At 37.1% G+C, this 21,624-nt stretch overlaps 1 protein-coding gene across 1 annotated transcript in view; it reads right to left on the reverse strand.

The window, feature by feature from the left end:
- The window catches only part of SNX24 (sorting nexin 24), an 88,953-nt gene that overhangs the window by 6,692 nt on the left and 60,637 nt on the right, over window positions 1-21,624 (reverse strand). The window contains exon 4 of the mRNA XM_082301377.1: window positions 872-966. Within this exon, the coding sequence (XP_082157503.1) occupies window positions 872-966 (95 nt within the window). The remainder of the gene's footprint in view (window positions 1-871; window positions 967-21,624) is intronic.

A 21,624-nucleotide genomic window follows, 5' to 3' on the forward strand; every position in this document is an offset into this window, starting at 1 on the left:
AGTTCCACTGAGGATAATGGCTGATGTGATTAACTGCAAGTGAAAACTGCAAGTCTGCTAGCTTCTCAATGACCCTGGACACTGCCCTGGGCCATAGAGACCTCCAAGTCTAACAGGTCCTCAAAATTATCTTCAGGTAAAGTTGCCTTCTTGCCACTGCAGATCCAAACAGCCTGCCCCAAAGTGGAAAAGGGCCATGTGACTTTCTGGGGAGCACATCCTGGTAATGCTTCTGGACTGTCAACCACATCATCTTACACAGCAAAAGAAATTCTCCCTACTAAGCTCTCAGCTGCAGAGGGTATCAGAGCTTCCAGTTACACTGTTTTGGGTATTTCTGTAGTCATTACACTCATCGTACTAAGATTCCCTTCTGCCACTCTAGTTAGGAACCCTTCCCAGGGGACAGGCAATTGGTTCACTGGGGTAATGTCATCGGAAAGGTGGAAGACCTCATTCCTGAACACACAGAGGGAGACCATAAAATGATCATGGAATGAGCTTCTATTTTGTACAGTTACTATGACCATAAAACACATGCAAAGGCTTTCTATGCAATTTTAGTGAGTGCTTATGAATATCTTACATTTCAGTAGATACTTCAAGATCTACAAGAAAATTGTATTTTTCTCATCTAAGCTCTCCTTTGCTTTCCAAGAATATTACATGAAACTTCCCGTCTTTGAACATGCTGGATTTATTTTACGACCTTTTGGGAATATATAAACATACTTAACATGAACCTAATGCCCATTTATTTTACAGTGTTAGAGTTGGCAGCAAGACCATTTTAAGTCAATGGAATTGCATCAGCACTGAGTGGATATGGGCCTTTTGGCCTCCATATATTTTTCAGTAAATGAGAGCTTACCCACAGCTTTCTGCTTTTGGCAAGGTAGGTACATGACGAACATTCAGAAAATCAAGAAATATCTTAGGGAGCTCTTCATTTTCTAAAATGACTGTCTGTAAAAAAAAAGGCACAATAGAAACCCACATTTTAAAAATATTTTAGATATTGCACACTTCCATTCAAGCTACTAAAACATTTCTCTCTTGCAACACTTTTCAGTTCTCCATTTTTTTACACCTATTATGGAATGCCACATTTCAATAGGAAAACCACAGTTCTTGATGAATCACTTATGCTACTTACATTCTTTTTCACCTGCCATCACTGGTGCCAAGCTATATGCCTCTCAAGCAGAGATGTCTGATTCTGGAACTAAGTTACTGGCATGCTCATTTCTGAATAAAGTTCTGTTTATTTAAAATATAAAATAAAACAGCCTCAGCTCAGTGCTTTCATGTTCACCTCACAGCAGACTCCCATCTGGCATATGGGCAGAAGAAGGAAGTCTCCACTTTGTGCAGTTTTATTAATGCACGTCTTGGTGAATGAAAAGAAGGGGAACTCCTTGCTTGGCTTGATAGGTCAGCTTACAACATGCTCCATTGTATCTGCACTATGGCTCCAAATGACAAAGCTCTGACCACACAGCTGCTGCCCAGACTTATCACACACACTTCTTCCACAACCGTGATACAATGGCCACATAATGGCCAGACTACATCCTGTGTTTTTTCCTGGAGATGATTTACAGTTTTCACAAGGCAAAGAAAAACAGTTCATAAATTAAATCAGTGTCTCACCTGAAAGATTAAACCCCTATTTCTTTACTGTTCATACTGATATATATTCTGAAAATGTGTACTTCACAAGAAAAAGGAAGCCACAAGCTCTTTCTCAAAGAGATTTCCTATGTAAAGGCCTGATCTGAAGTGAATGTATGTATGGACGAAACTTCACTGTATTTAATATTAAATTGCCTCCTAGAAGCAAAGCTATCCATGTTCAACCTGTTCACTTTCCCACCCTATGATACAAGAAATAAATATAGAGAAGAAACAAGTCTGGTGATGGAAAGAAATATCAGTCTTACATTCAGAAGGTAACTTACTCCTGTGTGTATATTCTTTTACATTACAGTATCACAAGGGAGACACAATGGTATATAGAGGATAGCAGGATCACAAAAAAAAAGTTGGAAGAGACATCTAGAAGTCATCTAGATTTTATAGCAGCTTTTATATCAAATGGTTTGGTTATTTGTGTTAGGAAAACCTGCTTAATGTTAAAATTACAGAAGATGTGAATGGACTTAAAAGCTTTTGAAAACAAAGATATTTGAGAACTGGATCTTTTTTTATGTTACAAGTCTCAATTCAGAGGCTACACTTTCTCAACAGCTGAGGCCATCACTAAAATGTTTGAAGAAAAGAACAGGGAAAAATGTAGTTGAACTTTTCTGTTGTAGATTTTAAGGGATGTAACAAGCAAGGAGGTCTAAGATGCTGGCAAGTGTTAAGCCTTTCAGTTCACCTCTATATGAAGATGCTGCATTAAAAAATGGCACTTTGCATTCTGCAAAATCAGCACTCTGCTGCTGCAAAATGTATCCCATTCTGCATTCAGGTTATGCACAAAAGAAGGTGTGGAGGGGATGCATATTCAGAGGGTGCGTGAATTGCATAGAAATGTGTATGATTGGCTCAAATAAAACCATCTTGCTAATTATATGCAATGAGGAACTGCAAAAAGTTGTAGAAAGATGTTTAAGGGCATCCAGTGCTTATATGCAACTTCATACTTACAACTCTTGACAGCTTTTTCTAAAACTTGAGCTGCCTGCTGAGGCTGCTGAATGGAACAGGGAAGAAGAGAAGGATACACCATTTTATAAAAGGAAAACTACTGACAGCTCTTACAAACCTATTTGCTTCTACTTCCACTCATTTGAGATTAATATCTCCTTCTGTTTTTTCCCCCCAACATGTATCAAGTCAACCCAAGCCCTCCTAATCCTGGCCTGACCAAACACCTTTCGCCATACAGGTTGTTAGTTGTTAATAACTCTGCTTTGGTGATCACTAAACTTGAAAACGTAGAATTTGCAGAGAAGCAAATGCAATTTTGCACTGCCCTGTATTTGTACACCACCTCTGCTGACTGGAAATTTTGTCATTTCCAGAATTTTATGAAGGCAGGAATGACTGCATTGACCAAAGGAGGATTTTTCAACTGATGTAATGTGACATGGATTTTTAAGCATTAAAAATAAAAATATTAAACTTACAAGTTAATTATACTAATAGGGGGAAATTATCTTCTGGCTTGACTTTGTTGGCTTTGATTCAATAAGGGGTGAGGACATAATCTTGCCATTTAAAATAGATGGTGGAAACCAAAGGAAAGGAGAAAAAAAAAAGCCTGATAACAACAACAATGACCAAACCAAACCAAACCAAAGCAAACCCAACAAAAACCACACAAACCACCAACACCAAAACAAAACCCCCACAAGCACCAACCAGCCACACCAGATTAGGTGTGTCTGTCTAAATACATTTCCTAACTCTGCTGGTGGCCCAAAGTGAATGTCTTGAAAAAAATCTAAGCATTCTCAGCTTCCTACTTAAGTTTAAAAAAATACCCTTAAATCATAAATGTTATTATAGTTGGCTTAATTTACCTGGAACAACCCTTAACACAACAGATTTTCTACTTCTGTCTGAAAACTTGTAAGAAATCGGTATTTTGCAAATCTGATGATCTTTAATGATAGTTGTGCAGAAAAGGAACCAGCAGGTAAAGTTTCTCAACCACTACCTATACATTGTGATGTAATATGCTCAATTGTAGCGTTTGTTCAAGTATGACATTGGCTTGTAAGCATGACTAGCTACTTTGTTTGCTCCGTCATCAGAAACTGAAGGATAAATATTTTCAAAGAAATAAAAACTCAAACTTAGTTTCTTTGTAATGTGAATTTCTGTTGCATCCAAAATCTGTCAAGATCATAGCAATGAGTTTCAAATATGGGTCCCAGAGTGCTAAGTAGGCCAGTTTAAGAACAAAACCCCAGCATGTGTATTTCCTTCCTAAAGTAATTACAATGCCCTCTTCTCCCAAAACTAAACCAGCTAACACAACCTCTAGCAAGTGATTTGGGAAGTGACTCCAGAAATACATTTTTCAACTCATTGATTTCAGCTGAACTAAAAGTGCCATATTTTCTTGGAAAATTGTAAAGGGTGTTTATCTGTTACTGTCACACTTTAATGAACTACTCTGTGCTTCAGGAGAAAAACCCACAACACAACACAAGGGAAAGTCTGATGTTTACATCAGCAGAAATGTCTTTTTCACTGGAAGGGTGCAATTATTATTATGTAACACATCATAAAATCCCCGATTTTTCTACCTTATCAGTTACATAAAATCATGTTCCCTAAGGATGTAATTGATTAGTTGCACATGTTCTTTCAGTGACATCTGAAATACTTAATTGTCGGTTATCTTTTCTCCTTCAGTAAGTAAAATATAGTCACAAAATTGCAAAGGGACTTGTTCTGCCTTAACCTTAGCTAGATGCCATCATGCAGTGGAAAACAGTGCTAAAATATCACAGGATAATGCTCTCCAACAAGGGAGACATATAAACAGCATAATGATTTCCCACGAGTTTCCTTTTTAGAAAATTGTCACTAAAGCCAGGGTAAATGGTGACATATCTTCACAGAGGACACAGTGAAATCGAACACTGGCATTCTAGTTAGGCCCAAACCTACTCATCAGCCAATTATAACAGTAACTGAACATCTTGCTGAAAACCTGAACAAGACCACTTCGCTAACCTTCAGAGATCATGCCACAGAAATGCATCATCTTCTAGAATTATTATTATTGTTAGTATTATTATTATTATAGCTGGTTTTAATGAAGAAAGATTTAAAAATCAATTTCTTACAGTCATCTATCATACTTTATTGAGGTTGCTGGAAGAGCTGTTGGAAAGGGAGAAAAGTGAGTGGGGAGCTGAGTTACAGGGTTTTTACAGACTTTTCCATTCAGTCGGGTTTAGTTTGAAAGGCTGTACTGTTAGGGTGAAAAAGTTCATGACAGTTTTTCCTCTCTTCAGAGGGAAAGATGCTTCACAATACCTAATTCAGTGGTGCAGCTAAAATGGGGGAAAAGAAAATCAATACATTCCAGCTACAGTAAGTAGGCTGGAGTGTCAGTCTCCACTGGGACCAAAATCCACATCTTTTAGAACATTTTAGAGTCTATATTCTTCTATTAACCTGCTTTTCCTGAACTTACACAGTCCCATGAAATGATAAAAAGGTTATCAAAAAACACATTAGCTAAAAACCAAGTAGATAAAGGAACCAGACTTCTAAGAGCAAGCTTTTCTTTTTTAAAGTAATAGCAGATACAATCATGTTTTATATTATCCATTGCGAAGAACTAAGATGAAACTCACTCTCTTGTTCAGTGAGGCTGTTGTTAGAGGTTATTAACTGGGATTAATTCTAAAAAGAATTTCCACTTTTCATTGCTATCAGAAGTATTCACATTTGTGAGAATGGAAGGAGGCTATCAAACATGCTTAAAAACCTGTATAAAGATACAAGAAGCGTGAAAACACGTGTACAACAACACAGAAGTGATGCTCCATAGGGAAGCACCAGCTAGTTAACACTCCCACGCTGTGTATCAAAGGGAAGTCAACAGTAAGAGTGACATCCATGCAGCGGAGCTTGAAAGGGAACAAATAGTGACTATAGGTATTATAAGAGAAAATACATCCAGTGAAGATCCAGAAGTTCCAACTGAACTACCTGAAAGATAATGTAAAGTCACAAGAGTTAAAAAAAAGGAGGACAGAGGGGAATTGCACATATGAACCTCAAGACTGGAGGATACTTCCAGGGAGCTTAAAACTCCCCCGGTATCTCATGAGTGACAAATCTATCTATCATAGTAATCTCAAGCTATGCAAAGGATAAATTAGATGAAAGGGGAGGCCAATAGGTTAAACGACTACTGGATCATCACTGAAAATGTGTATGCATAACTTCATGACAGTGTCTATAACTTACACTGCAAAGCAGTTAACTCATTTTGATTAAAAATACTGCCACATAGGTCTTAAGGTAGAGAGCACTTTAATTAGAAAGCTACTTAAAAACACAGTTACTGTTCCAATTAATATTTAACTACTAAGTGCGGAGCAGATAGACTTGTAGTTAAGTCTACAAATACAACCCATTTGATGTAAAAAATAAAATATTGAATTTTTTTTTTGGAAAACTGGGAACATAATTTAGTGGGACCAAACAGTGAACTTCTCTTCAGTGAAACAGGAGACTAGTCCTTGAAAGATTAGAAACAAAGTGCAAGAACAGTTCCTTTGAAAAATAAAAATGAAAGGAAGCGGTCAATATAATTTCCTGAGACACTGCTCAAAGGACTGGAGGTTAAGACAAAGCTGGATGACAAATGAAAAAATCAACAGAGCAAAAGGAAAAGAAGCAGAAGGGCAGGCCAAGTTAATGATATTATAAAAACTTAGCAAGAACAAGAAAGGCTTTTAAAAATAAGTAACAGGAAAAAGTAATACAAAGAGTGAGTAGATCCATTAATGACAGACACAAAATTAGATGCTGATTTCAAAATGCCTAAATTGAAGTGTTTTTCAGAAGTCAATGGGCCACTAGGATCATGAAAAATTAACAAGTAATTAAGACGATGTCAATACTGGTGGTGATGACAAACAGGTGCAGGAATACCTTAGATAATAATATATATATCAATCAATCCAGAAATTACACGTTCTAGGAAGATACAGAAATTAGGTAGTCAGGTTTGAAAAAGTCTTCTCAAGAGTACAGGGGAAGAAGGCTTGTAAAAAAGCAACCACATTTACCACCACAATACACAGTAGATTGCAGTACTGTTTTCTAAAAGCTTAAAAGAACTAAACACAAATATGCTATAGTGAAAAAACCACTGAACATTCAGGGAAAGCAAGGTGCCTCATTTACCTCGCCCTCTGCCAGGGAAAGCTCCAACAGGCAGTGCCATGGAGCACCAGGACGCTCACCTGAGACAGGCACCATCTGAGACCTCTTACAGAACCCCTCAGACCAACACAGCCACTGGTGAATGCCAGAATTTCCTCATAAAACGCTCCAAGTACAAATCAGCCGCGAGAACTGCACGTAGCACAATTCATGTCACCAGAAACTCATGCATTTTCCCTGTTCAGGATGCTTCTGCAGTCCACTACCACAGCCTTATGAGACACCAATTATCTAAGAATTACATTTTGAGAAACATTAAGGATAGAGACCACTAAGACAAATAGAAAAATAAAGAAAAAGAAAGGGAAGAAGAAGATGTAGTTAAGTGGAAGAGATGTAGTTACAAACTACAACACCTGGAAAATTTCAAAATCAATAGGTTTTTGTTTTCTGTCAGTCAGGTACTGCCCTCCTTCTATGGTGATCCTTGTGCATCAGGGAGAAAGTTGCATGGGAAAAAGAAGCAATACCCTGCAACAGGATCTGATCAGGTAATTAAATACTATCATAAATACATAATCTACTTTAAGGTGAAAATGTCAAGTCCTAACCTTCTTCCTCTAAATATCAGGGTTTAGTGTACATTCCTGTCTTCTTAGTGTGTGACAACTCTTAGAATTGTAGGATCATTTAGATGGGAAAAGGTCTTTAAGATCCACCCTTAAGCCAGTACTGCCAAATTCATCACTAAATCAAGTCCCTAAGTAAAGGGACTATATGTCTATATGTCTTTTAAACACCTCCAGGGATGGTGATTCAACTAGTTCCCTGGACAGACTGTTCCAATGCTTGACAACCTGTTCCTTGAAGGAATTTTCCCTCACATCTGATCTCAACCTCCCCTGGCCCAACCAGAGGCCATTTCCTCTCATCCTGCCACTTCTTACCTGAGAGAAGAGACCAACCTTCACTCTGCCTCAACCTCCTTTCATGTAGCTGTAGAGAGAGATAAGATCCCCCCTGAGAATAGTTTTCTCCAGGCTAAACACTCCCAGCTCCCTCAGCTTCTCCCCACAGGACTTGTGCTCCAGACCCTTCCCCAGCTCCACTGCCCTTCCCTGGACATGCTCCAGCACCTCAATGCCCTTCCTGAACTGAAGGGCCCAGATCTGAACCCAGGATTCAAGGTGTGGCCTCACCAGTTCTGATTACAATCACTGCCCTGGTCCTGCTGGCCACACTATTGCTGATACAGGCCAGGACGCCATTGACCTTTCTGGCCACCTGGGCACAGCTGGCTCATGTTCAGCCACTGTCAACCAGCACCTCCAGGTCCTTTTCTGCTGGGCAACTTCCCTTCTGCCCAGCCACTCTGCCCCCAGCCTGTAGCAGTGCAGGGGGCTGTTAGGACGCAAGGACAGGACACAGCACTTCACCTTATTGACCCTCACCCAGTAGGCCTTGCCCCATCAATCCAGCCTGCCCAGATCCCTCTGCAGAGCCTTCCAATCCTCAGCAGATCAACACTCCTGCCCAACTTAGTGTCATCTGCAAACTGACAGAGGGTGCACTTGATCCCCTCATCCAGACCATGATAAAGATTTTAAACAGGGCTGTCCCCAACACTGAGCCCTGGAGAACAGCACTTGTGACTGGCCACGAGCTGGATGTAAATCCATTCACCTCCACTCTCTGGGCCTGGCTGTCCAGCAAAGAGTATTTCCATCCACAACATGAGCAGCCATTGTGAAGCCATCAGCATTCATCACTGTCAAGATCTGAAATCAGAATACTCAGCATACACTTCCATTTTCCCTTTTTTTTGTTTGACTCCTCATCAAGCATTTCTCTCATTGAGGTAATAAAACACACAGAAATTACTTGCTTGTTACAGTAACAAGTCAGCAGGAGCACAGTATTCCTCCTTATTCATTTTCTGATTAACAGTGGTGTATAATATATTGTTTATAGCTCCTTTAGAACCAGACAACTAAAAAAATTGCAATAATAGTAAAGATGATGATGATGATAACAAAAACAACAACAACAACAATAATAATAATGACAATAGAGTACCATGAGAGAACTAATATTAATAACTATTAATAAAGTGATATGCCTGTACCAGGGAAGTTACCCCACAGTAAGTAGTAGAATTATTGGGAACAAGGATAAAGACATCTGAATGGAAACATATCACAGAACTGCTGTGATTGAAACAGAGAGACTTTGGTTAGATGGTTACTGACTAGATATTACAACAGAGGAAAGAGACTCTGTTTCAATACTTACTGCAACTCCTAAAAGGATAGAACCTACTTTCATTTCCAAAAGGCTTTTGACAACCTGCACCCCCCAACCAAAGGTCTTAAGGCAAACTCAGCAAAGATAAATAAATTGCTACAAGATCCTTACATAAGTAAGTTGTTACGAGAGAGATTAGGAGAACACAGCTCTGAGTGATGCCTATTGGAAAAAATGTAACAAAACAATGATGGACTTTAGAATGACCATTAGTGATTGGGGGAGTGAGTTGCTGATGGCTGTAATAGCATTTTCTCTTCTTTTTAGCTTCAAGAAGTCTCCCACAGCTCTAACTCATTTTGCTGGCTTTGCTGAGAACAAGGCAAGAGACAGATGTTTGATAAGGTCTGAGGAACTTATCTATGAAAACAAGTCTTGCTTTCCACAAGAATGACAATTTCATGCAAATGTCAGATCAAAAATTTAGAAGTCATCTGAGCATGGTTTCCTCGTCTGCACTGTTTCCACCAGATACTGTAACAAAAATGCTATTCAACTCTACAATAACTTCTTATTTTGTCTCTCTGACATTTCTTGTCAGATGTTTTGGGTCAGAGTAAACTCTTGAGAAATGATTCTACATTCCCTTTGAAACTAATTAGACTAAGCAGCAGGTACCCACTCTGATGCCCAAACAAGAGAATGTAGAAAGCCCAGGGAATTCACTGCACCTGGGGTTAATGAACTCAATTGTGCCATTTTTGCAGAGGTAAAGCAGGGGTAACATAGCTGACAAAATATATTTAGATTTATATGGTGGGTTTTTTTGGGTTTTGTTTGTTAGTTTTGAGTGTTGGTAGCTCTTTCAGTGCAAAATACAATGTTGAATAAATACTCTAAGCTATTTTGTAGTGTTGGAAGTGTAGCTGCAAGGAAATTGGCAAGCTTTATTTTAAAAACTCGGAAGCTTACTTAAATTTTAATCAGCTTAACAAGAACATACATGTTGTGTTTGCAAGACATTTACTTACCTTTATCATCAAAAGAAATGTAAAAATCTGTATGTGGGACTGGTTTTTTTGGCTGGGGTTTTTTTTCCCCAGAATAGTTAATACATTAACAATTTGCTTTGATATCTTGATTCTGTACTTGAGGAGGTGGTTGCTTACACAATGGCAAAGAAGCACAAAGTATGTTTTGACCACTGACAAACTCAGAAATGGAGAAAATGAAGAAAACTGGAGACAGTCATAACAGTACAGATAGACCACAGGTATAGAACAAGAATATGAATGTATTGGTTGAAATTTGTAAAAGCAAAGGGCTTCCTTGTAACAAGAGAAAACTCTGTTTTAAAACACAGACTTATCCATGTTCTATTACATTAACTTCTGTTTGTAAACATTCTTATGTTTAAAACATTTCCTTAGCCCCACAAGAGAGCAAGACTAGATCAACTTGGAACAATGTGATAAGTGCTGTGCTCACAGCATTAGCTGTTGATTAAAAAGCATCTGTTTTTTGAAAAAATCACAAAGGTTTGCTTTGAAAAACACTCATAAGAAATGTCTACTCTGTATTGGAACCAACAGGTTAACGTCAAAGATTCAGACAATGTCTTCTTGCCTGCTTATGCTATAGAAGCAGCATAACAAATGGTCAAGATGTAGTGACACATAACCATATGGATATTAAAAAAGCTTAGACAGCATTTCATAAATTACACAAGCAAATTGAAATCAATGTCAGAGAAGAGAAATTTGAATAGATGAAGTAGGACATTTTTCAACAGATACTAACATGCATGTTTAAATTAAATTCTTGATAAATAACTAGCTACTAACTATGCTGTGACAATGTTTTTCCAGGGGTCGTAACTCAGTCATTATTTTCATTAAAAAGAAACACAATATAAAGTAAATGGAGGACAGTAGAGCAGTCACAATGGGGTAAATAATTTAATTTTATTTTCCTAAATAACATAAGAACAGGAAGATGCTCAAGACTGTCCAAAAGCAACAGTACACATTTCCAGCAGTAAGTCACTGCAAAACAATCAGGTGGGCAAGAAAGGCTTTAATATGTGCAGTCAAAACACTTAAATGGCCCAGTTTTGTCACCAAGAGTCTAAATTTAACTCTCATACTACAACACTTGTGGATCTTGACCGATGGGTTATTTCTGTGTTAAAACAGATTGATCAAGGACTGTACCCTGCTCCTCAGTAGCACCCACTGAACTACTCTTTCAGGAATAAGACTACAAATTAACTAAAATGTGTTGTCTTACAACATGCCTATACTCTATTTGTTGACACTCTCTTCTATCACATATCTGCATTTTGTTAAAATCTGCCAAAGAATTCGACATCTTGTTCATGCCAAAATTCTGCATTAAGTATCCTTCCACATAAATTTTCAGAGAAAGCTGACTTTGTCATGTATGTGTGTCCTCCATTACAGGAGAGGTCCAGCAAAAAATTATTAAATTCTGCATTCTTCAGTGAAATTAACTGCTTGCAGAATCAAGCCCAGCATATTGCAGTATGATTTTGTCTTGCTAATGAATCAACGGTCTTTACACAAGTAGGACAAAACATGAATAAATAAAAAAACATAGCAGTTAAGGCTTGTGGTGTAGAGCTCATGACACTAAATTCTGCCTATTTCAAAAATCCTAAGTATGCTTGCTCATGGATTCAATCTGCATCAGGAATTAATGTCACCAGAAGTGCTAGAACTGGACAAAGTAACTCCCTTCCTCTGCAAACACAGAAATCCTGCTTTTCATTTGCACAGGGCTTCAACATTTTTCTTGTTTTTTCTTGAAAAAAAACCCTACAACCCCAAAACAATCCTCAAAACCCCCCATCCTTCCTTTTTCACTCCTGCCACCCTGGCAAAAAACCTCACCTCTCTTTCGGAGAAATGAGCATGCCTTGTTACATGCTGCTCTGTAACTATAGGAGGAAATCAATAGCAGCTGAATGCCATCTGCTTCGGGCAGCAGAACAGCACCAAAAGTGTGAGCAATGCATCTTCCCTTATTGAAAGGTTATTTTATGCAAGTAAACAATTCATCGTCTTCTTGCACGCTTGATGCTCATTTACCACTTTTGATCAATAAAATATGCAAAACAACAAAAAAATTGAATCCTAAGAGTAGTTCTGATGCCAGTGTGATAGGTAATCAATACCAGGTCTCTGTTCAGTAAGGCAGCCAGTAGGGTAACTCCTTTATTGTACAAACCCAGGAGAAAGTGTGGAAATGTGTCTTGTTATCTATAAAATGCAATAAGAGAGTGAGAAACACAACTTCTATCCTGGAAATTAAAAGAAAAAAAAAAAAAAAGGAAAGGAGAGCCACTATTTTAATTGTATTTTCCCCCTAACTATGCAAAGGTTTCTAATGTCAACTTTCTTGATCATTTCTTGCAAAGGCTCTGCTGTTACACTGTTGATAGAGCTTCATTCACTATCATTAACACAGATTTTTTGGTTAAATTGTAGTCATTACAAGACATACTTTGGACAACAATCCCTCTTCCTTCTGAAGCTGCTCTACCTTATTAAGCCTCAGTTTTCAATGTATTTATGGTTCAGGTGAACTCAGTTTTTCTGTTAAAAACAAACTGGTATGGGAATTCTTTTGCACAGTGTTTCTTTTAGTCAGACCACAAACTGCCTTATTACATTAAGTCTCCTGACAATTGATTCAAGTAGAATACTTCTCTCCCAACAAAGAAAACAACATCATTTTTACAGATACTGCAGAACAAAACCTCCAATTTAAACAGTTTCCTAAAATAACATAAAATACTTGAACTAACAGTTGCTACCAGCAACTAGATCTCTACTCTAGTGTACCATATATCCTAATATTTACAAAAAAAATTAAAGCTACTACTCTCTCATTTGAACAGCAATTTTGCAGATTATATCACAAAGCCACAAATTGAGCTGCACACTCTATATTCTGATCTCCACTTAATACAGAATTTTTTTCAATCTTCTTTCCTGCATGTTTCTAGAAACACAATTACTTGCGTATGTGGCCTTTACATTCTTTTGGTTATCTGAACTGCAAAAAAGCTTGACATTCTTCTGTAGGATCATATCTTATGTAGGGCTTCCACTTAAGAGACCTCATCGGTACAAAATGTTTTTAAAAAAACCACAAACCCCCCAAAACTTGATTTTTTAAAATATTTGCAATGCAAAGACATTTTCCAGTGCAGTGGTCATAGATTTTGAGAAAAGTTTTATTAAAGTGAAACCAAGAAATACTGAAAAAAACCCAATTTCACTATAAGATTATAGCCAAACACTAACTTGTAGTCAAGCAGTGGTGCTTCTACACAGCAAAGGCAAAAAAAAAATCTTCTTAGCAGCTCAGTTCTCATAATTTTTGCAAGAAGAAGACAACTGGAAGAACTTATCTGTAAATCAACTTACATAGAATTTTTAAGGTAATTACTGGCAATTAAAAAAGAACATATTTGCACATGTGGAAAAAGTCCTTCTGACCAATCAATGAAACTTATTGAATGTAAGATAGATTTGGGTTTGGGATTTATTTAAATCTGTGAATTAGAGGCATGTTTGTAAGCAACAGTTCAAAATTTTTCTTTTATAACCTTGTAAGACCCCAAACATTTGTAGTAGTAACAGGCAACTACCCCTTCTATATAATGTAGCTTGGATCATGCTCCTCCTGCATCCCTTCCTCATGCTTATGAGTTTATATGAACTTCAACATATGGCTTGAACACTTTTACAGAAGCCAAAACAATTCTGATCAAATTAATAATACAGAACATAGTAGTGAAAGTGCAGTAGCTTGGAGTCAATGACCCAACTAGCAGCAAGGGTATAATTTAAAGTCAGAAATTTCCAGTGCATGCACCGTTAGCCACAGTGAACCTGTTACTGCTCTAAAGGGAATTGTTTGCCTCTTATTAGATTTTCTACAGCACAGCCATAAGTGATAAATGTACTGCTGTACTCACTGTCAAGTTAATCAATGCTGCCAAAGTTTTGTTGACCTAACAGTAATCCATAAAGTGAGCGGCATTTTCTCTATCCCTATGACATCTCGGTCCTCAGTGGGGATACAAATCTTACAAGAGCTTCTCAAAAAAACCCCCAACAAACAAAAAAACAAAACAAAACAAAACAAAACAAAAAACCAAAAACAAAAAAACCAAAAACCATCCAATCAAACAAACAAAAATCCAAAAAAAACAAAAACACCAAAGCAAAGCAGGGGGGAGAAAAAAGATATTTTCAAAATTCTGTCTTTAAATTAGCAGACTGTGAGAATGCCTTGCTTCTCTGACAAATTGCCTAAAAATGATGGCCATACAATGGAATCAGTTTGATGGCTAAAATACTAGCAAATGGATAACTTCATGGAGGATAAAGCCTTGCCTACTAAAAAGAAGATAAAAAACAGCTTCATGAGTCTTTCAAGGAAACAGTTGTGAACACGATTTACATGTAACTATAGGTTAGTGCACTGGTTGAAACAGAACACATTGCAGCAATTCTGAAGACAGTAATGTGAAAACAATAATAAAAAATCACCACCAATAAAACTTGTCTACTGCTGTCTAGCTGTGATTCACAGTCCATGAGAGGCATCACCACTGGAAAGAAGAAAAAGTCAGGAAACAATCCCTGGTAGAACAAGCTGTTCTATAAACAAACTGCTGCCATGCTCTCACAAGCAATTATAGACATATGAAATATGAATTGCCATTGATTTTTCTTCTAGAGGTCACTCTGCTCCATGTTTTACGCAGTCTAGGCATTTATTTGGGTGGCAATCTGACAAGTTTTTACAGAATTAACAGAGCAATGTAATCCTTGCTCAATCGCAGGTACTTCATTATGGCTCTGTTTCTTGACACTTGTCCCTCCCAAAACTCACCAGCAAGGGAGTCCTTGATAAAGGTGAGGAACGATGCAATTACTTGTGAAAAGAGACCATCCTAACTTGGTCAGTGAATGCTTATTTACTTTTTCTGGCAGACAAACAGCATCAGCTGGAAGGCTGCATTTGTCACACCATAGCAATTCTGTGGACAATGTTCTGATTTGGCTAAAAATTCTCCACATTCTTGTTATTGAAAGAGGGATGACTTATCCAAAATGGAGAAAAAATATTGCAATTTATCCTGCTAACAGAACCAGAAGAGCTATCTATATTTCTGTTAAAAATTATCATAACATTAGAATGCTGCAAGAATGCCCAGATGTTCTCTATAAATCCCATATTTTTGATATATTCACACTTAGCAATTACTTGATGTTCCTCACTCAGCAACCAGAGACCTACTTAATTATGGTCAGTAAACTCCACAAATTAGGTTGAAATTGAGTATCACTCAATTAATCATAATATATGATTAATGAATCATATATTCTGGCCTTTTAGACAGCAATCTTCCTTATTTCTATTACTCACTTTGGCACAAATATTTGGTCTCCATGTTTCCCACACAAGAAGGATTCATAAAAACGCTGTGTTGCACCTCTTCTTCCCAATGGTTATTCTTTTTCCGAAAGGTCTGGTTTACCTTACAAGAAAGCTTTAGTATCTGAAGCTAGGTATAATTGTTATTTAAGTCACATTTCTTGGTGCATCAATGAAAAGGCGGAACAGTACTATATACAGCAGTACAGAGAGCTTAATCAGACTCTAGACTCCACAATGAGCAAATAAAAGTGAGTATGCCATCAGATGTGGATGTAGCATAAGGGTTCAGAAAGGATTTATAGTAGAACTGAAATCTACAAAAAACTTGCATTGTCTGTTGACTGGCCACAGAGATGACCTTCAGTACATGATCATCAGAAAACAATACTGTGAAAGATATGTAGATTGAATAAACCAGTCAAAGGGACAAAATTAAGTTTCAGGGGAAAAAAACAAAACAAGAAAAGGTTGGAAGATGGAGAACTGAAAGAATCTGAAGTTGAAAGAATCTGCTATAGATATAAAAAGGATAATATGGTGGTTATAACTGGTAAATATACTATAGGGAAAATAATTTTCATGTCTTCATACACACAGTAACAAATCCATCAGTCTTGTCTGATGATAGACTTCTCTCTGACGTCCTTGGTGAACATCACTGCTTTGTAAAACTGGGCAAAAATAATTGACAAACTAGAAAAATTTGGATTATTTTTGGGATTTTTTTTGCCACTTAAAATTTGGGTTGATGTGTCAAGCCTGGCTGCTGGACCTCTTCACTGTAATGTTGTCATGTTGTCTGTACTTTTACATTAATAATACAGTTCCTGAGCATCTACATTGAACCACAGTTATTAAGAGCCTCCTACATCATTACAGGGCAACTTTGTCATAAAACCCACTAATCTTTATTTCCAGTACTACAAAAAGACCCCAATATCTTGTGGTAACTCACTCTTGCAGTACATGTCCTTGTGATTCCAGCACTTAAAGCTGGATAACTTATTCAGGTCACATAATTAAACTTGCCTGAATTTGATTAATTATAAAAAAATCCCCCTGTAAAGCAGGTAAGCACTACTGCATGGCATTTAAATACAGTATCATTACAGAAACACAAATTGCTTCTTAACTGTGAAGTTATACAACTGCTGCTGTTCAAAACTATTAGCACATATCACCGCATGACCTTGACTGAGTCCAAATACACAGAGAAACATCTGATGGGATAATGTGGAGACGGCTGCTTAAATGCTGCTGTTTACAAGACTGTAGAGTCCAAATTCTGTGCATGTTCTTTGTTGCTCCATAATCTCCTGTGGCTTTATGAGTGGTTTTTTTTAATGTGTGTTATATTAGGAACCTTTCCCACAGAACTATGTGTGAGAGCTGGACTCCATACTGAAAAGCACACTTGAAGATCTGGATGCTTTGACATCTGAAGAAACTAGTCTAATTTCCTCATGATTTCTTGGAGATATTCTGAATATTTTTCAGAAGCCAACATTACAGGTAAGCTGCTCACAAAACCATAGTTATTCTTAATACAACTGTGATCTTACTCCTGTGTTTGTTAAAGCATGTCTGTTACCATCACTTCATGAGCTGATATGACATGATACTATTATGGTTATGAATGCTGAATTTCTCTAATGATGATGATATTCCAGAAATAAAAAAATATGAAGCTCAAAAAATGGATTATGAACTCCCCTAGTCAGACACACATAACTGGAATGACATTTTCTCAGAAGGTTTTATTGGGAAAGTTATCACTGACCTTTTCATTTTCCTAGAATAGACGTACCCAGTGGGTTGCAACAGCATAAGAAATAAGGTTTTTATCCAACCATTTTAAAACTGTAATTCTGTAAAAGCAGACTCCAGCCACATTGCTTCTGTAAAGGCCAGAGATGCACCATACAAACTGATGCTCTAAGAGAGCAGTTTTAAAAGTTGGCAGCTGGTATGTTTGTGCTATCAATTTATGTGAACGATGCCAACTCACAGAGTAGCAATATAACTTACCTAGCCAAGGTAGTTCTGTAAAAACTGACTTAGATATTAGTCTGTTTCATGTGCCGCCTTCTTGTTGGAGTACATTACTCCAAAGCAGAATATATGCAACACTTCTCAACAAGTGAACAAACGTGTAATACCTTTTTTTAACATATTAATATTCAGAGCCTCTAAGTTTATTTCAATATCTAAGGTGACAGACGTGTGTGCTGTCAAAAGGCAAAAGGTTGGCACTTAAGGAGAGCATCCAGGTGCTTTTTCTACGTTTCATCATTAAGAGAAATATCCAGAGCACCCACATGCAGAATGATGTTTACACCATGTGGATCAATGCAATTTGGCATGCACAGGCAGCTGGAAGGAAGGAACACCCATCCAAAAGGTATAGATATACAGGAACACATACCTGTACTAAAGGGGAATCAAAATACAGTGTTTAGGCTAAGTCTCTACCAAACACAGGGGTTACTGATTATTAACATAAGCAATGCACACTTGGAGATTACTGTGTCTACAAACACAAGTGTTGTAGTATATGCAGGGTTTTCTTATGCTTTAGATGCAAGTGGAATAAATCTTGTGATGGTTCTGAATTGTAGGATCGGTGATTTCCCACGTCTTTTATTTCTATATCACAGATAAAATTTTCCTTTGTGCTTAGTGGCTACTCTCAACACTGTTTTGTTGCATCAGTGCTTCTTACTGCTTTACGAAAAATTTGCATTCATTGATAATGTTGGTTCACTCTAACTGCTATACTGAGCTTTGAACTAATTGCTCTCAATTAATCTGTTCCACTCTTTGATAGCTTGTTTATCAGATTGGGAAAGATAGATTTAATGGTGCTTGCTGGAAACAAGTTCTTTAATTGGAAATACCTGAGTGCTTAGCTCACTTCGTGCTCTAGCAATTAAGGACAATTTGGAAAAGCGTTTTTCCCCCTACTATTGTCTCCTTGATTAGATATCCAAAGAAGCAGACAAAACAAATGACAACACCACCTAGCAATATTGGTTCAAATAAAAGCCCAGCAGCCAAATTACTTACTATGAGAAATGTGAACCATCCCCATCAATTCCAATGCTCTGTTACATTCATTTTGCTGTATCTTTGCCTCCCAAGTAGGTAAATGGCAAAATTTCTTTCAAAATGCATAGCTCTATGCCTGCCTCTATACAATTATCCCTTTCCACAAATAAGCCAAATCAACAGAAGAAATTATTTTTCTTGATTAAGCTCCCACATTTCTCTTGGGATGAAACAAAACAAACAATTAATCTTTCCTTATTTGTTCTCAGAAGAACCTACATCCCTTAAATGTACAATAACCAGGGTACCTGTGGCAGGCAGTCGGCAGCAATTAGGCTTGTGCTGAAAACGAATGGACTAGAGTCAGAATGCCTAATCTGCTGAGAGTTTCTACAGGAGGGCAAGGTTAGACCAGGAAAATTCCCTTGCTGTGAAAACACTGTTAAAAATTACCACCTGACTTCAGCATAATTAACAAGGTTTGGGAATTTATATGAACTGAGTAATTGAAAAGAATTAGCAAGAGATATATACATTAATCTTCGCCAGTTACAACATGCCTAATGAAATTAAAGGTTCTACTTCTGCTTCACACTTTTTTTCTGCAAACTTTTTTCATCTACAGAAGAAAAAGTATATTAGATAAAGACAATGATAATTATGAGAAATTTAAAAGAAGAAACTGCACCATGAGCCTCAATTTTTACATCAATACTTCTTGAAAATTTTCTTATATATAATTCACAGTTTTTATCATAAGTAACCCTGGAAGTTTCTTATTTTAACCTTTTCTAAGTCGACAGGAAAAATCCGTATCAGAGTTATAAATTTAGGCATCATTCAGTAATGTGTATTTGTTTGCAAATGTACCTGCACAGAAATCCAAGCCTATCTCAGTCCAAAAATTCTGCAGTGAATGGGTTTAGTGTAAAATGAGCTTTTTTACACTTAACTAAATCTATATTATATTTGGACAACAGAGACAACAAGCAGGTAAAAAAAAAAAAAAGACAATCAATAGTGATGTGGGTAGAGATAGACAATGTTAGAGAAGATAACAAGCATTTGTTATTCTCCTAAGCTACCCATGACCACAGGACCTTCCCCCCTTAGTTCACTCTGAAATCCTACATCATCTTTCAGAAAGGAGTCATGTAAGACTGCATAAATGCCAAGAAAAGGCAGCATACACACACACACACACACACACACACGGGAATTATGTCTAATGCAGGAGCATTCAATTTACTGCAGAACCAAAGGAAAAGGCTCACTGACCATCCTTCCACAACGTATCTGAGGAAGACTACTTGTCTCTTCCTCTGCTCACCTCTCTTAGCTACTGATAGACTAGCTCTCTTATTTTGCTTAGCACTCCTTGCAAAGAATTTTTCTGTTCCACTGCTCCTTCCTTTCAACATCGAAAGCAGAAGGTCAAGAATTACTGCTTATTTATTTCAATGTATTTCTGGTAAACCCCTGTGATTAGCCACAGCTTGTTGGTTTTTTTTTTGTTTGGGTTTTTTTTCAGAATGGTCTATGTTAAATGATACAAACAATGTTAGACAATAAAGTTATTATGGCACACTAGAATCAAGCTTTAATTCAGCTTTCCTATGTATAAGGATTTATTTAACATTGCTTACATATGTAGCATGGTCCTACACTACTTTTTCCCCCAGAATGAGTTCTTCATCCAAAGCACATAATAAATGGTTCAGTTATTCAGCATATATTCCGTATTTTGTTTTCTTCCTCTGGCCTCCAAACACAGCCTGTGCCTTATGTGCAGATTCAGATCTTGCTGTGAAGAAAGAATTATTCACTTCCTCATGAACATTTTTCTCCTGCCCTCATGTGCGATTTATAAATGTGTAAAGAATGTTAATGGCGGATCTTCACCCACATAAAGAGTGCATGCAGAAGAATACTACCAGGTTGCATAAAGTCAATGCAATCTAGGTCTAAACTACATTCTAATTTAGTGCTGTCTACTACTGAATAACCTTAACAAAACGTAGTGTGTTACACTACACATGCAATAATAAAATACTCCTTCAGTAGAAAATAAGTTTATCCCTTTATTAGCAATTCATTAACTTTACCGATGAATCTTGAAGAAAAAGCCATTAAGATTAAACTTGCTTTGAAAGTCCAATTTAAAAAAGCAATAGTCATTTGTATACCAAAATATAAGAATTACCTTATGCAAAACAGCACAGAATAGGAATTGAAAATGTGTTTAAAATACTACGGATTGATTAAAAAGATGGGGAAAACCTGAGTCTTTCTACCAAACTTCAGGTGGTGATAATAGGACTGCAAGAATTACTGCTCCCTCCCTCCTTCCTACTTTACAAGAATTGACAAAAGTTTTTTGACTCCCCTCCATCTTTCCCAAAGAGCTCAAGCAAATCTATTAAATATCTATTAAGGAAAATGAAAATGTATTGCCTACACATCAGAGCTGCATTCAGGATAAGGAAGGTGACCACATTTTATTTCATCATGGCTAAATGAATTATGTATCTCATACTTTTTATGGCTTTAGAAGGAATCATGGCTGTTAGAACAGTCATCAACAGACTACAGCAGTGTGCCAGCACTTGAGTTTTAATATCCCTAGTTTTGCTTTCATAGACTGTGACTTAGACAGAGAACTTACATTTCTTTCTCTCTCCTCTTGAAATATTTTTCAGCTATTCTGAGCATATTCAATCATGACAGAGACCATTTCTTACTGTATGGAAATGCACGATTAGTACAATTTGATGTTCATCTTAACTTGGGCAAAAGTGTGTAATACAATATCATTATGATACACAGTATAATGAAAAGAGAACAAGCACTTAGACATGGTTTCTAAACATGTCACAACTACTTACGTAAATTCTGTGCTTAACTAAGTAAAATTTATTTTGATCACCTCTAACACGTAAAAGTAAAATTAGAGAGTTCATGCAACACAATTCTATACAGCAA

Source organism: Coloeus monedula (genome assembly GCF_965178545.1).
Source record: "Coloeus monedula genome assembly, chromosome: Z".
Taxonomy (NCBI): domain Eukaryota; kingdom Metazoa; phylum Chordata; class Aves; order Passeriformes; family Corvidae; genus Coloeus; species Coloeus monedula.